Consider the following 16,872-nt stretch of genomic DNA (forward strand, 5'->3'; position numbering starts at 1 on the left):
AAGTCCTTAAAACACGCACAGTAGCTTGTCTTGCAGCACTCTTATTGAAATGGTTAGTGGCATGTAATCATCGCCAAAAAAGTGTTGACTGACAGCTCATGCACATTAACAGCACTGCAGCTATATCTACCTGCATTTCTTTAAATGACGAATGAATCATGCAGGATATTTTGGAGAGGAGTATGTAAAGTGGCTACAAGCAGGCTTAAATAAAATGTGACCTTTTATTCCTATTCTTCTTTACCACTATAAACATCAGTAAATGCATTACAGTGGAGCTCTGAAAGCACTTGTTCTGATCTCAAACACCTGTGAGTCAGTCATGCAAGGACCTGTGAGTCATGCTGGACAGAAAAAAAGCGATGGAGACATGTTGGTATCAGGGAAGTGAGAGAACCAGACAGCATACAAAAGAATGAATGAAAAAAAGGGAGAACGGATGAGAAAAGCTGGAGAGGGTGAGAAGAGGAGAATGTTGTACAGTGGTGATATCTGAGCTATGTGGCTTCTGTGTGGTCCTCACGGCATGAGGCTTGCCAGTAAAAATCAAAGAGCAAATTACTGTGGTTTCAGTGATTTGTAGGCATATAAATATCCAGTGTGGGGGCAGTTCTGCTTTTCCAGTATCCATGACCTGCTGCCCACTGAGCCAGGCCAAGAAAAAGAACATGTCAATACCTGATGGAGTGGGAGGCTTTGAGGTGGACATGTGTATAAGTGGTGATGTAGGGAAGGTATATACAGTAAACCATGCTTTTGTCTTCTTGTGACAAGTGGTCATAAAGCAAAAAAAGCTTCAAGTTGTACAACACTTAGTGATTTACTTCTTGATAAGGAATATGGAAATATGCTGACTAGAAAATAGATATGTAATTAGAAATAAACAAACAATAATAATCCATCAGGACCAGATGGAAATTTGAGTTTTAAAGAAAGCTTGATGGTTTGAGATTTCTGTAAAGCTTAATGTCAACTGCATCAGTTCAATAATGGTGGCTTGTGGTCAGAGTGAAAGAGTTATGTGCACTGAAAGGCATCAGATAAAATAACGCAAAATGCCCAGAAACATCCAAATGGAAGATCGTTTTCCATGTCAAACAGGTTCATGTGGAAGTCAGGTCCAGTTATTACGCTGATATTGTAAATGCTGTTGTAAAAATAAGACCAGTCTGACTGGTATGACACTTTTTGGGCAGACTATTTTACACAAGAAACAGACATAATGGATGTATCCATCTCTAATTAAAGCAAAATATTTCTGGTGTTTAATACCATCTCCATCTGCTTTCATACAATAACTATTTGTTTTTGTTGGTAAAGAATAAATATGCGTCTACTAGGATAATGTCTAGATGAACTTCAGATTAAAGTTTTAAGAAATCTGAAGAAAATAAATTTCACTTCCTGTGTAAAAATGTCTCTGTAGACTCTCCCACATCTCCAGGGTCTTTTCATTGTGCAGGTTTCCCAAAAATGAAGATTTACAGAAGAAGTAGGAAATTGCTGTGAGAAGAAAGATTTGCCAGCACTAATTCCTCTGTGATATGTAGACAACATGTCAGCCATTGTATGTGACCACAGTTACCTTCTCATGATGGAGGCCTGGTAGACAATGCTCTTCTCTATTCTACTCAACAATTTATTGTCCAGCAAGTTCTTCGAAAGCTTTCGTGTGATATGTTCCACGCAAGCTTGGTAAATAATGCTGTGTGGCCACTGGGCTTTTAAATAATGACTTTTTTATTCAATTTGTTCATTTTGTTAGTCTTGACTGTTTATTCTTGTGTTGTTGTCTGGTTGTCATTTGCAGATGGCTGCAAAACCAATTGCCCCCCTGGGGATAATAAAACTAACGAACATTGGCATTGATAATTTAAGCATAAAAAAAAAGCACCAAATCACAGGATGAAGCTGTGTTAACGCATAATAAACAACTTAAACATCAAATTTTAAATAGCACCTTTAGGCATATAAAAGAAACATCAAACAGGCCGTAGATAAGTTTGTCATAAAATAGTATTTTTGTACAAATATGGCTAAACAAGCTGATTTTTTTAATTTTTGAAAACCTCTGTAAGTGTGCACTATAAGAGGTCTGATTGAATCTGCCCAGACCTTTGAAGCAGTGGAATAATCTTGGCAGAGAATGCAACAAAAGGCAGTCAACATCCAAAGAAGGGCACAGCACTGTATCCAGGGTAAAGCAGTACTGGCATCCATTTCACACAGCAAATGCAGGCACATGGTAGGTTAGTCAGCTGCACACCGTCTCTTTCAGCAGAACTGCAGCGTCTAACTAAATGCTCTAGTTCAATTATTAAAATCAGTTTTGACAGCAACTATCAGGACAAGTGGTTTTCAAAGTAGTAAGGATTAACAGACAGGACACAGCCATGTTTACTACATAAAAAGAAAAAAAAATAGCATATCACTGTTTATGTCGTGCAGATATATATTCACAGATGCAAATCTCTCATTTACTCTTTCATTTTGCATTTGCATTCAGAGCAAGCGGCGGTAATAACCAATCAACGAGCAGTAGATTATTTTTTGATCTTCAAATGCTTCAAAGCAGGTGGAAACCAAAGTAAGTCCAGAAAACTAATTACACGCACCTTTAAAATGGCAAACACATTTAGCGAGCCAAGCCTAATGATGCAGAACAGCAGAGGGTCTTTAGTTCCCTGCCAAACGTGTTGAGTCCATGTCCTCATAAATCCAGAGGAAACAAAGCTCCAGAACATTTAGGCAAAATTTAGTTAATTCATCATGACTTAGTCAGATTTCCTGTGGTGACTGTGAATCATAACTTACTTCTGAAACCCACAATTTCACCTGCATGTAGAGTAAAACAAATTTTTCCTTCAAAAAACTTAATTTACATTCATGAATCACCAGAAAGTACATATAAAAAGCTTTTGTTCAGCATTCAATCTGTTGCTTGTTGCTCGTGTGTGTGTGTGTTTTAGTGTTGCTGCATAGTAATGAAGTAGCTGTATGGGGGACAATTAAAGCCTCACACAATGTGCTCAGACAGCAATTAAAACAGCCATTAGTGGAGTCAAAGAGAGTGAGATAAGAAAGAATGACAGAAGGCAAGATAACAGGACAGGCAGACAAACTCAATGAAATGTCCTTCACAGTTTAACAGCTTTAAAAGGAAGCAGAGGTAAGACAGAATGTTAATTATTTCCTCAAAAATTATTCAGTGTGGTACATTGAGTTTTAGATTGAACATTTCTAAAAAATGTGGAAATAAGAGCTGCGGAAAGGGCTCTTGACACTAAAACCTACTTCATGACAGTGACAGACGAGCTCATCTCTTCATCTCAGAGTTATGAAGAAGTTGTGTGCAGACCATAAGTATGAGGAAAAGACTTATGCGGGATGTAACCTGGTGTTTTTGAAATGTATGTTACCCACGGGCTTAAAAGACGTATTATAAGATGAAAAAGGATAAAAAAGGGCAGGCAATGTACTCATGTAATGATTTAAATAGAACGCTGCTAGAATTTCAAACACCAACTGCACTATTTTTCTCTCTAATCCAATTTTAACTTCCTCTCCAAGCATTTATCATATCCTTAAAAAGCCATCTCTGATCTGTTCAACATAATCTATTTGACAGTTTTGAAATTTTTCTTACTCTAATGAAAAGAATCCCTCATGCCATGAGGAAACTTAGACATGCCTTCACCATTACCTAACACAAGTTGTAAGGATACTGCAAGTCTGTTCAAACTCTTCTCTTCAGCTTTACTACTTTCATTGTGCTTCTGAGAAGACCTGTTCCACAAGCTAACGCTAGTAATTGGTTTTATTAACTCCGATATGTATAAAACCACATTACACTTTTCCACATCATACAGGCCTACCACTGAATAAACACACATTCACCTGTTTAGGTCTTTTCAAAGCTTTCAGATGATTATTGATCCTCTTGAAGCTTTTGGACTAACTCTCAGGTCGCCCTTACAACACAGGCTGTGTTTGACTTTCATTTTAACTCCCATGTTAACAAACAAGAGCATTATCACTGGCTGTTCATGAGAGTTTCTGAACAATGCTTACTTTTAATAATAGAGGTGACCACCAGGTAAGCAGTTCTCAGCAATACACAGGTTGGACATGTTTGAGTCAAAACAATGGTGTCACCTTTCGCTCTAGTGTGTACAAAGTTTGTCACAGACATTAAAATGTCAGTAACTATTTTATTAATGATGAAAGATTCACTTTTAGTTATGGTAACTGTGTAACTGATATCAGACAGGAGCAGTAGTAGCTCCACAGTAATAAAGGTCGATGGTGTGGATACACACATGCAGTTGCAACGCTGCAGTTCAGCAACGCCATGCCGCCCGTGTGCATCTGGCATAAAATTTTTACACATGCACAGCAGTGAAATATTCCATTGATGTTCAGGAGGTGTGGCATGTAAGAACCCAAATGTAAACTACATCAACTTGCAGAGACTTCCCACCCTTATGTCTCCCCTACCTTACAGAATAAGGTATTATGTGAATGCAGCACAATCCTCAAGAGCATTTATGTGAGTTTGCTCCAACATGTATGTGTTAATATAAATGTAAACCTTTTCTAAAAGGGCCATATTTCCAAAGTTTGATAGCATGACTCTAGCATTAAATTCCCCTGCTTTGAGTTGCATGTGTAAACAATAACTTTAAAAAAAAAAAAGACCAAAGTGTCCACACAATCTCCTGCACATGTCTGCTATTCAAGTGTGACAAAAACAACTGGACACCCAATATTAAATAAAATCCAGCCCTACATACTGTATATTTGTAGTATACTCTGTGTGGTGCTGCTGATTCTTACCTGTAGGAGCTGTTTTCAGAACAAGGGTTATGTGCCTGCACAATCACAAAAACATGCTGGAAGTGTGAGCGAATGTTTTTGGGGGTGAAGGGGAGTGCTCCTGGTTCCTGGAACACAATCGTGACGATATCATTCCCAATATGACGTTTCCGCAGTAGCTGGAAGAAGTCAAAACCAGAAGGAGAGTTACAGTTAAATTAATTAAATATAAATTACCCAGAAAATTGCTAATTATTTCATGCTGTAAAGTGTCATTATGCAGAATTATGGACTAAAACTAAAATAACTAACTAAAGTAACTAACATATATCTTCATGACTCTGAGTCCAGTGGCCATATTTGTTATTAAAAGTTGCCATTTGCTCTTCTCTCTTGAAAAAAACAAGTCCTTCAACTCCTAACAACATGATTTAACATACCTGCTGCTTATTGTTGGGTGTGTATGGCAACATGGTGGACACGTGGAACATGATCTCATAATCCTTGTAAGTTGTGTACAAGGAGTGGGTCCCCGTTGAATCAGCTGAAGAGGACACAAGCACTTTTAAGTTTCACATGTTCAAGTATGGAAAATATGGAACAAAAAATTAACAAAACAAAAAACACAATACCGCATCATAATTCTGTCTGGAGCATATCAATGTATCCAAAATAAAGATTTTTATTCCCCTCCTATGTTCTTCTGCAGAAAAAGGCCAAGTGTTTGGCTCTGGCACTTAAGAGCCACCTAATCACCTCAACAGTCTATCGACATGCTATAATCAGGTAGTAAAACAGTCACCAGGTGTTTAAAAAGTCATGCTTAGCTAGATTACCTTATGTAATTACACTTTGTCTATGGGGAACGATTTGCAAGGCTTTGTTTTACTGAAGGTTGCATTACAAAATTGAGTGAAATATTTAGAGTTTGCTGAGCACCTTGAGTCATGGTTTGATTAAATATAAAAATTATTTAAAAGACTAGCCCATCAAACAGGCTTAGAAAATTTAAACAGAGGTAAAAACAAAATAAGACAGGTCTCAATTTTCTTTTGTAAGAAATGCAAATATTATGAGATGAAGGCAAAGCAAGGCAGAAAGGAGAAACGCAGGATAAATATGGGCTTTGCAACAGAATAATTTAACACCAAAGGCCATGTGTCACATGTTGGAAACCTTTGAGGAGATTTCCCGAGTCATTATAAGGAAGTCAGAGAGCAAGGAGTATTAAGGTGGATGAAGAATAAAGTTTAAAGTGGTGCTGACAGGAGTTGTTTCAAACAGTGTATGCGCTCTATTCATGCAATCTGTCACATGAAGACTGAGATTTGCTAAGAGAGAAGTTATGTGAATCCAAAAAGCCTGACATGTAACTTTAATTAACTAAGCTAACCCCAAAACAAGAAGAAACTGACCAATTTCTTTACCTCTGACTTCTGCCTTGACAGTAACTATACATGCAACAGTGAATTTATTTCTGATAACCCAGAGAAAGCAGCAACTCTCCTATAATGATTAGGACTTAACATGGTAACGATTAAACTACATTCTCTACAATCTGATAGAGCAAAAGTTTCAGTAATTATAATGAATCTTATCAAGAATTTGTGGAAATAAAGTTGTGAGCTATCTCTTTCACTTGATTTTATGATATCTAATGTCAACAATGTGTGTTTTCCCATTAGTGCCTCAAATTACATCCATTTCACTAGTGTTGCCATTATTATTAATTTTTATTACGTTATTAACTATTAACTCAACCCTTTGTTAAAAAAAATTGACTTATTATTATAGTCCAAAGGAGAAGAAAAAATGCAAAGAAACATTTTTGTCTCACATTTTTTTTGTGTCAACATTAAAGGGTGAAGGCATTGCACATGATGTATATACACCTTTTTAAAAAGCAGCAACTTCCTGAAACCCAAAATCTATTAGATATTCTCATAATCATTGAAAGCATCTGTCAAATTTTCCCTGCTGCACCAGACTAGACAGTCTCAGTGAAAATGTGAGCTTTTGCCAAGTTCCTCCCTATTATACCACGCTATACGATACAATACGATACAATACGATACAATACGATACAATACAATACAATACAATACGATACGATACAATACGATACAATATGATACAATATGATACAATATGATACGATACAATACGATACGATACAATACGATACAATATGATACACTACATTCTAGATCTATGGGTTTTTGGTTTAGTTTTTGCAGGATCTCTGTTGTGGTCTGTTTTACGTCTCGAGTCTTCTGTGTTTTTTGTTTCCCGTTTTATCTTGTAGTTTATTTCCTTGTTAATTCAGGTTAGTTTACTTCCTGCTACTCATTTTCTGGTTGCGAATTGTTACACCTGCTTCCTATTTGTTGTTAGTTCCTCCGTGTATCATCTGCCCAGTTTCTTTTATTCTTCCCTATATTATTGTTTTGTCATGTTTATCTGTTGCCATGTTAGTTGTTTTGTCTCAATTAGTCATGCAGTCTATCAGTCAGTCTTGCCAGTTTAGCCAGTGCAGTCAGTTCATCAGTCACGTGTTGCCTTGTTTCATTTCTGGAACAAAGCACTTTTATTGTCACTAAATCATCCAAGTTGTAAACCTACCTGTATTTGTCTCAGTCCTGCATTTTGGGTCCCTATTCCTTGTTTTTAAAGAGGCGATCTATAGATAACGTGTTAATAATAAAATACCGTAATTTATGCACATATGCATACTCTTTGTATCCAGCTGAGCTCTGTACTTGGTGAAGCCTTTGAGTCTAACCCTCTCGCCCAGCAGATGGAGGAACTCTTCCAGCGCAGGACCAGCTGCTTCATTGTTGTACATCTCCTCCTCACTGCTCTGGCCTGCCATGCAGTACATAACCCCCACCTTCCGCTGGAAGCTCAGCTGTAGGAAAAACAAACTATTTTAAACATGACTAATAAGTTATGTTAAAGTAACAGTTTTGACATTTTCAGCAAAACTTGTGTTGGCATTTTAAGAATAACCTTGAGTCGTTCTTTAGTGATCGTGGTGCCATTTAACTAAGAAATTATGCTGACATTTTCAGAGGTTTCATCTTTTTATTACTGCATCAGGGAGCAGGAGCATCAAAGAGCTTGTTTAGTATTTTTCTTTTTTTCAGGGGATTGAATGTGTCTGTGAGACTATGGATAAATACGGTTTCTTTGTATAAAAAGATAAATAAAGCTAAAATGAATGAATAATAAATTATTCAGGCCTGCAGAGAGACATCCCCCTTTATGGAAAAATCCCCCACACATTAGGTGATTCATAAAACTGTTAGCTCACCACACTCTACAAAACACTTAATGGCTGGAGAAATACTTCAGTCAAATATATACTGGAGGGATCATATTTGGATAAATTTTTACAGTGACATGAAATCTCACTAAACAAAGAGCAGTAAACAAATGTGACTAATTAAGGGAGTTAATCATATAAATCCAAATGACCAACTTTGAAATTAACCATGTCTCCATACCCCCTGCTCGTCCAGCTTCATCAGCTGATCAGTGACTTTAGGTGTGTTGAGCGCCAGGCGTAAGCAGTGGACATTAAGCTCAGGAACAAGGTATTCCAGTATTTCTTTTAAGGGCAGGCCTCGACCAAGACCATGCTTGGACGTGGATGGCACTGCATCTTCTAGGATGGAACCCCGCAGGGTATTCAGCTGGAGGCAGAAAGAAGAGAACAAGAAAACCACGACTATAAGAATCATGAAAAAAGTTTCTTTGTTAAAGTTTAAAATAAAAAAATAAAAAAATCAAACAGTCATTTACAGTAAAATTTGGGAAATGACTTGAGCAACTCAAAATTACATAATACTAAACAACAGTTAAACATTCACATCCATTATTTAACCCCACCATCACCCAGAGTTAATCATTATATGTTTTGTGACCTGCATAGTTTGACGAGTCTTTATTGAGTTTATATGGGGCAGATTGTTAATCATTCAGAGTGCAACTACTCATTTTACAAAACATGTTAATTCAATTCAGAAAACACTGTATAGACAAACTATGCTTTTTTTTGTTTGTTTTTTTTTAACATGTTAGCTTAATTACAATGACCAAATACAGCGTCCGAATCTAACCAGATTTAGTCTGTCAGAAGAACGTTGCTTTGGTTATTCTTAGTGTGGATCTGAAGATCTTTAACAATTAGGGCTTCTTTTCTGCTCTGTGCGGCAACTTTGTTCATCTAAAATCCTTTAACAACAGCTACAAAGTGCAATACTACCTGCCCAATTTGCTACAATTGCAGGGAGGCTCTCAGGTAAAGCTCTTAAACCTCTGTATCAACTTGCTGCATCATGAACGAAGGATCACTCATAAAAATAAAAAACCTTTTTCCAACAAAAAAATCTAATCTAAAAAAATGAATATTACTAGATTTTATGCTGGTACAGGTAAAAGTAAGAAACTGCCTTCCTAAGGAGGAAAATAAGAATTTATGTAGGTTTTGCTGCTGTAGTTTTTCCTATGAAGGCATCAGGATAAAATAAGTAAAGAGAACATTCATAAATAAATCAGGAAGACTATTGAAAGTCTCAGAGTATCTATCATGAGCAAATCTGGTTGTCCATGGTGGTCCCAAGGCACTTAGAAGTGTCTGTTTTGTGTTTGCTTGGTCCAGTGTCAGCGTAAGCACACTCGGTTTTTAGTGAATAGGAAAAGTGCTCTTCACTCAAGAGAGGACAGCGGTCCTTGATGCTTGATGGACATTGAACTTTTATCTCCAAAATCAGTGCATCCCACTCACTCCTACACAGAGGCACACACTTTACCTGCACAGCTCTCTATCCTGAAAACAGCAATTAGGGCAGAGACGGGGAGGCAAGAGATGCAAAGAAAAATAAGAAAAACAGCACAGTACGCTGTGCGTCATCTTAAAAGATTGCAAAAGCTACTACCCGTGTTGTGCTTTAATACAACACTCAAATATCTTAGGTCTTTTTTTAGTCTCCTTTAGCTGTGAAATGGCACAGCTCAGTCCTTTACAGACGAAGGCTGACAAAGATGGTAGGTGGGCGTTCAGCTCAGGGAATGAGGAGATGGCAACACAAGCTAGAAGGATTTACAAAATATTTTCTTACTGCAGTCCACAGTTTGAGAATTGCAAAGAAACTATTGGAAGAGTATAATAAAAATTCAGATCAATCACATTTGTTCAAACATGCAATTATTTGAAGTGGTGTTAAGGAGCAGAGTTGGTGGCATCTTTAGCCAAAGCTTTTAGCCCCCCTGACTGAGAACAGATCCTGTGTGTTAACTCCTACACAATTTGAAATCATTGGTAACATCACTCAGTACAGAGTGTACTATATATTTACTTATATAAGAACATGAACATTCACAGAAAGAGCTGCTGCTGATGCAGACAATCCTTATGAACTGAATGCTCAGTAACAGACAAATCCTAGAAAATATCTACACACTTACCTCACTTGTCCTGAGGATGACCCTGTAATTATACTGTTGACCATGATCTTTGTGTTCCTCTAACTTTTCCCTCCTCAAACTCACTGCCACTGGGCCCAGGTTCTCATCTACTCCCAGATAGTTCCAGTGCTCTAGGAAGGAGGAGAAAGAGGATATGAGGCAACCATTACATAATAACAAGAAAGAGAGAAAACTACAGAAAGGATTGAGAAAAGTTCAAGGGAAACATAATGGCACTCTGTTGACTTCACTGTTTTTTGTGCGGCTTGAGGGGCAAAAAAAGTAGTTACTTAGCCACCACATGTGCAAGTTCTCCCACTTAAAAAGATGAGAGAGGCTTGTAATTTTCATCATAGGTAAACCTCAACTATGAGAGACAAAATGAGGAAAAACAAAACCCAGATAATCACATTGTCTGATTTTTAAGGAATTTATTTGCAAATTATGGTGGAAAATAAGTACTGGGTCAATAACATAAGTTAATCTCAATACTTTGTTACATACCCTTTGTTGGCAATGACAGAGGTCAAATATTTTCCGCAAGTCTTCACAAGGTTTTCACACAGTGTTGCCCATTCCTGGCCCATTCCTCCATGCAGCTCTCCTCTAGAGCTATGATGTTTTAGGGCTGTCGCTGGGCAACACAGACTTTCAACTCCCTCCAAACATCTTCTATGGGGTTGAGATCTGGAGACTGGCTAGGCTACTCCAGGACCTTGAAATGCCTCTTACGAAGCCACTCCCTTGGGGGCCCGGGCATTGAGTTTGGGATCATTGTCATGCTGAAAGACCCACGTTTCATCTTCAAGGCCCTTGCTGATGGAAGGAGGTTTTCACTCAAAATCACACGATACATGGCCCCATTCATTCATTTACACAAATCAGTCATCTTGGTCCCTTTGCAGAAAAACAGCCCCAAATCATGATGTTTCCACCCCCATGCTTCATAGTAGGTATGGTGTTCTTTGGATGCATCTCAGCATTCTTTCTCCTTCAAACACGACAGGTTGAGTTTTTACTGAAAAGTTCTAGTTTGGTTTCATCTGACCATATGAAATTCTCCCAATCCTCTTCTGGATCATACAAACACTCTCTAGCAAACTTCAGAAGGGCCTGGACATGTACTGGCTTAAGCAGGGGGACATGTCTGGCACTGCAGGATCTGAGTCCCTGGCGGTGTATTGTGTTACTGATGGTAGCTTTTCTTACTTTGGTCCCAGCTCTCTGCAGGTCATTCACTAGGTCCCCCAGTGTGGTTCTGGGATCCTTGCTCACCATTCTCGTGATCATTTTGACCCCACGGGGTGAGAGCTTGCGTGGAGCCCCAGATCGAGGGAGATTATCAGTGGTCTTGCATATCTTCCATTTTCTAATAATTGCTCCCACAGTTGATTTCTTCACACCCAGCTGCTTACCTATTGCAGATTCAGTCTTCCCAGCCTGGTGCAGGTCTACCATTTTGTTTCTGGTGTCATTTGACAGCTCTTTGGTCTTGGCCATAGTGGAGTTTGGAGTCTGACTGCTTGAGGTTGTGGACAGTTGTCTTTTATACTGATAACTAGTTCAAACAGGTGCCATTAATACAGGTAACTAGTGGAGGACTCTTAAAGAAGAAGTTACAGCTCTGTGAGAGCCAGAAGTCTTGCTTGTTCGTAGCTGAGGAAATACTTATTTTACAGAGGGCTTTACCAATAATTCATTAAAAATCAGACAATGTGATTTTCTGAATTTTTTTTTCTCATTTTGTCTCTCATAGTTGAGGTATACCTATGATGAAAATTACAAGCCTCTCTCATCTTTTTAAGTGGGAGAACTTGCACAATTTGTGGCTGACTAAATACTTTTTTGCCCCACTGTAAATACTAAACATTCTGCAAGACTGAACAACTTAAATTATGTGACTGCAAATGACATTTCCTCTGCAAAAATAATTAAAAAACATATTAAAAGTCAAGAAAACCTAATCTTATAAAGTCTAAATGAACTAATTTACTTACCTCTGAGATAGAAGTATTTTCGGTAATAGTAGGCACCAAGGTCAACATGTTCCACGATATATCTCTTGGACCTGTCAGCATGTTGACTTGGCCCATCTTTAGGAGCTTCCAGCACAGCCACACCAGCATTGGTAAAATGAGTAGTGAGAGTGGCATCCAAAGGTCCTTCTTCTGTACTTCCAGAGGAACTGCTAGAGCTCCCACCACTACCTATGCTGCCCTGCTGGAAGAGAGATGACAAGGAAATGTGAAGCAAGCCATCCGCCAGATTACATTTATTCTTTGACAAATCTATATGGATTACTACATTTTTGTGTAATATTAAGTTCAAAGTGCAGATGTTCTGCTATTATCCTGATGACGGTTAATGATAATACTAAATTCAATGCTTATATATTTCTTCTAATACCTGTTTTGCTGGAGAGATGTTCCTCTCACCCTCTCCTCCAATTTCATTTCTGAAACAAGGACAGCTGAGAACCAAATCATTGCTCTTGTCATCACCAGGGTCCAATGCAGGGTTGGCACTGTGTCCACCTCCTGAACCTTCCTTGCTTAACTCCTCTTGTGAGCCACAAGGTGACCCATACACTCCACTCTGATTGGATGAAAGGGAAGACGAGGCTGAGGCTGAGGCAGCAGCAGCAGCTGAGGCACCAGTAGTGGTGTTCTTGCGTTTGGCACCAGATTGCCGGCTATGGATTGCCTCGTTGAGGTCGAACAGTATGGACTGGACATCGAAATGGGCAAAGCCTTTTTGGCATACCCAGGGTTTAGGAGGTGGTCCGCTTTCATCACCTTTCCCCCCATCCTCAACATCTGAGCCAGCCCTTGACGTGTCACCCTCAACCTTCACACTGCGCAGCTTTCGGAAGATGGACTCTCCACCAGTTTCTGATTTTGATCTTCTCTTCAAGTGCTTCTCTCGTTCCTTCAGCCGACTGGCAGGACTCCCTCGGGCTGGACCTAAAGGTCCATCTGGCAGGTCCAGGGCGGCCTGCTTTATGGGGGCCACAGTAAGGAGTTCTGTTAGTCTCTCTGGCGCTGGGCTTCGCTGATCGGGGGCCTCAGCAGACTGATATCCCTTTAGCATGTCAAAGAAGCTCTCTCCTGACACCCCATGTTTATCTATAGATGAAGTGCTGCCATACTCACGGTGCATGGGTGTCCACCCAGAGAAGGACCAGCCTTCATTCCCCTCCCCATCTAGCTCACTGATAGTAATATCACTGTTACTGCGCTGGCGGATACGTCTCATGCCTTTGCGAGGTGAGCCCAGATAGCCGTCTGGTGACAGGAAACGATTGTCCTTTCCTTTGCTTTGCATCTTGCTCTTCAGTGTGTTGTGGATGTTGCGCAGCATGGATGAGTCTTGTGGGCTTATCAGGTGACCCAGCTTGGCTGACAGATTGCTGTGGGCTTGAACAGCTGACACACTTCCTCCTCCACTGCCACCACTACCACTACTGCCCATTCCTCCACCTCCTCCTCCACTGCCTCCTCCTCCCATAAGCCGTTCTCTGTCCCCACTCCCTGATCCTGAAGAGCTGGTGGTGTTAGTGGAACTGGGCGAGTCGGTTTCCACAGTGATATGCCAAACACCCCCTCCTCCACCATCTTTTCTTGGGGGCCAATCAGCCACGCGGGCCCGAACCCCCATCTTTGGGACACCAGGGTTGGTGCCGGTGGTTGAGGAAGAGGAGATGTGTGCACTCTCGCTGCGAGGTGGTGGTGCTCCTCCATTGGGCAGTCTAAGGCGGCGAGTATAGAACTCATCACTGGCCGGTACAGATCCCCCAACTGAACGCTCCGTCTGAGAGCGCTTCAAACTGGTCATGATAAAGATGGGGAAGGATGCGGGGAGGGGAGATGGAAGGGAAAGGTAAAGATAGGGTGTGAATGGGTTTAGATTTGGGTCAACATAATGCCCACTTAATGAAGTGAGGAGGGAGGATTACATTTGGTGCTGCAGAAAAAGCAAAGAAGAAGAAAACATGAATGAAGCTACAAAACAACTAATCAGAAAGAGATAATGATCTTTTTTTATTTTTTTTTTTAAATAAATTACTGAATACTACTAAAGATAGAACACAATTTACAAGGCGTAAGAGACCTGGCATGTCATACCTTAAAAGAAAACTAAATCTTGATTAAAAATTTGAATGAGTAAACTTTCACAGCTGAAGTCTCTAAAAGGCCATCTGCGCTGGAATCATGTTAGATGAGAACTTCGTCCAAACTGGAACCCAGTGACTGAGAACAGCAGAGAACCTGAAGACAGACAAAAAGAAAACACAGAGCAGGAATCAGAGAAATCCACTCAATTCCAGTCCCGCATTCTGCAGCATTAAATCTTACCATAATTGCATACGCTGAAACAACTGCAATAGAAAAAGCTGGATTGTATTGTGCACCTGACAAAATTCTAACAAGGAAGGCTGCAATTTCATATTCATAACAGAGAAAAAGACTATCAGTTGATGCAGTATACTGAACAAATCCTATTATTACAGCAGGCTCATAGATTACACTCTTGATAGCATTTATTTAACAGTTCCATGTGAGCCTGCTAATTTTAAAAAGATTAAAAAGATTTCCCCAGTATTGTTGTCTACTTCAAATACATGTGAAAAAACCCAAATTGTGCATTGTGGGCTGTATAACTATGATTTTCTGACCACATGGTTCTAAGGATAGAAAATATTACATAATTTTAATCTACTTTAATATTAAAATGACAGAGGTTTAGTTTAATTTTACAACAATCATCAGTGGTTTCTTTTTTCCCCAAAAGATGTGATCATAATGGAAAACATTCCCCACCCAGCTGTGTATAGTGCTAGAATTTAATGTGCCTGACAACTGATGGCATAGAAAATAATGTCTGAGATTAACACAAATGTGAGTCAGCAAAAAGTTCAAATGTCAAGTGCAAGGGTAGTTTAGAAAGTCAAAACAGTACAATGTTAATCTTTGCTAAAAGGGCTGCAGCTATGGGCTGCTAGACTATGTGCTTTCCTACTGGTTTGTCCATTATGCTGTACCACCTCTCTTCTACATCGCACTTTGTGTCACCATGGAGATAAGCAGTCTTGTAAAGTGCATGTTTCTGCAACAGTGTGTTCTGCAATCAGTCTCGGAAAAAGAGAAAAAGGGAAGAAAGCTATTGATTCTTTCCCTTTCTATAGACTTCCTGTGAGCAGTTTGAATTATCTTCACCTGGTTTGTGGATTAAACTAAAAAAAAAAAACAGACTTTTGAAAACACAGTCAGAAATTGTCATTTAAAACTATGGCTCATTTCTCATATTACTTTCCACCAATCTTACTGCATTTGTGTGTCAACATAATGTGTGAATCAGCATGCTGGTGCTGTCCCAACTTTTTATCTGCTACAACCTTACTTAGTCAGATCTTGCTACAGTGACCTTTTACTGCCATCCCTGCTCTGGTCTGTACTCCTGCACTCACATTAACAAACAGGTACATCCAGTGGTTCTCAATGGACACAAACCCTGCTTTTCACAGGAATCTGACAAATCTTTTCCCACAGTGGCAAACCCAAATGAGCAGGAAAATCTAACACACAGAGCAGACAGGGGACAGATGACGGTACAGACTGTGTGCATACGTGACAGTAAGGATGGCATTTTCTCCATGTGATAACAACTACACCCATTATTCTAAACACACCAAAAATATGTAGAACAGCTAGTATGTTTTACACAACCACGGTGTGCTTCCCATGCAAATGTTAACCATTATGGCATGCTGTTGTAAGAAAACCATTTCTCTAAAATAAAAATGGACTCTGAGGTTATACCTCACTGGATGTACTGTCCAATGGTCTGAATTGTAAATATTACCACCAAATATAACTGCCTTGTGTCGAGGCTAAGCCTGAATGAATCTGTGAGTAGGGCTGAGCAATATATTGAGATTTTCAAATATATCGAGCCTAATCAGAAGATATATAGAAGAAGGGAATATAGTTTATATCGATATATATATATATATTTATATACATACTATATAATTCTCAACATGACAGATTTTACAGTATAATGTGTCAATATACCGTTTCCCAGACAAACCCCTATAAAATCCTCACGATTACAAGTAAAAAAGTAGCAGAATGGCGTTTCAATTTATTTATGAGCCAATGGTGCCTCTGAACTCATGCTCAAATGGTGCATTTCAAATAACTACCTGCAGAGTGGCCTTTCTTTTCTTTTGTCTCTGAGGATTTGGTAGTACTCTTCTAAGGGGATTCAGAGGAAATGAGAAAAACAGGGAAAAAACAGAGCAAGAGCTTTAGAACAGAGTGAGTGGGAAGAGGATTATACTGTGTGTAAGGATGGGAGACTGGGAATTGAAACAAATGAGTGTGGCATTGCATGACTTTCTCCAGCCACTTAGGACCAATTACTCTGACAGATATTCAGTAACCTTTAGCAGTGTCTAAATAAGGTTGATTCTTGAGGTAAATATGTAGCATCACTGCTCAGTGCAGCTTACTACTGCAGAGGTTGTTGGTTATTAGAAACTGTCCACATTTAAAGGGGGAGGGTAAGATAAAGTGAGTGTTGTTG

At 39.3% G+C, this 16,872-nt stretch overlaps 1 protein-coding gene across 7 annotated transcripts in view; it reads right to left on the bottom strand.

The window, feature by feature from the left end:
* Window positions 1-16,872, bottom strand: part of sipa1l1 (signal-induced proliferation-associated 1 like 1) — an 85,446-nt gene that overhangs the window by 22,990 nt on the left and 45,584 nt on the right. For 5 of the 7 annotated variants that reach the window (XM_041975324.1, XM_041975325.1, XM_041975326.1 and 2 more), the window contains 8 exons: window positions 14,409-14,552; window positions 12,691-14,247; window positions 12,282-12,504; window positions 10,285-10,415; window positions 8,322-8,510; window positions 7,549-7,723; window positions 5,256-5,359; window positions 4,837-4,994 (listed from right to left, as the gene is read on the bottom strand). In XM_041975324.1, coding sequence (XP_041831258.1) covers window positions 4,837-4,994; window positions 5,256-5,359; window positions 7,549-7,723; window positions 8,322-8,510; window positions 10,285-10,415; window positions 12,282-12,504; window positions 12,691-14,118 — 2,408 coding nt within the window. In that variant the 5' untranslated portion in view covers window positions 14,119-14,247; window positions 14,409-14,552. Of the gene's footprint in view, window positions 1-4,836; window positions 4,995-5,255; window positions 5,360-7,548; window positions 7,724-8,321; window positions 8,511-10,284; window positions 10,416-11,699; window positions 11,797-12,281; window positions 12,505-12,690; window positions 14,248-14,408; window positions 14,553-16,872 lie in introns of those variants that run through there. The other 2 variants (XM_041975330.1, XM_041975331.1) reach the window with 2 other exon arrangements.

This window comes from Melanotaenia boesemani, chromosome 22 (genome assembly GCF_017639745.1).
Source record: "Melanotaenia boesemani isolate fMelBoe1 chromosome 22, fMelBoe1.pri, whole genome shotgun sequence".
Lineage (NCBI taxonomy): Eukaryota > Metazoa > Chordata > Actinopteri > Atheriniformes > Melanotaeniidae > Melanotaenia > Melanotaenia boesemani.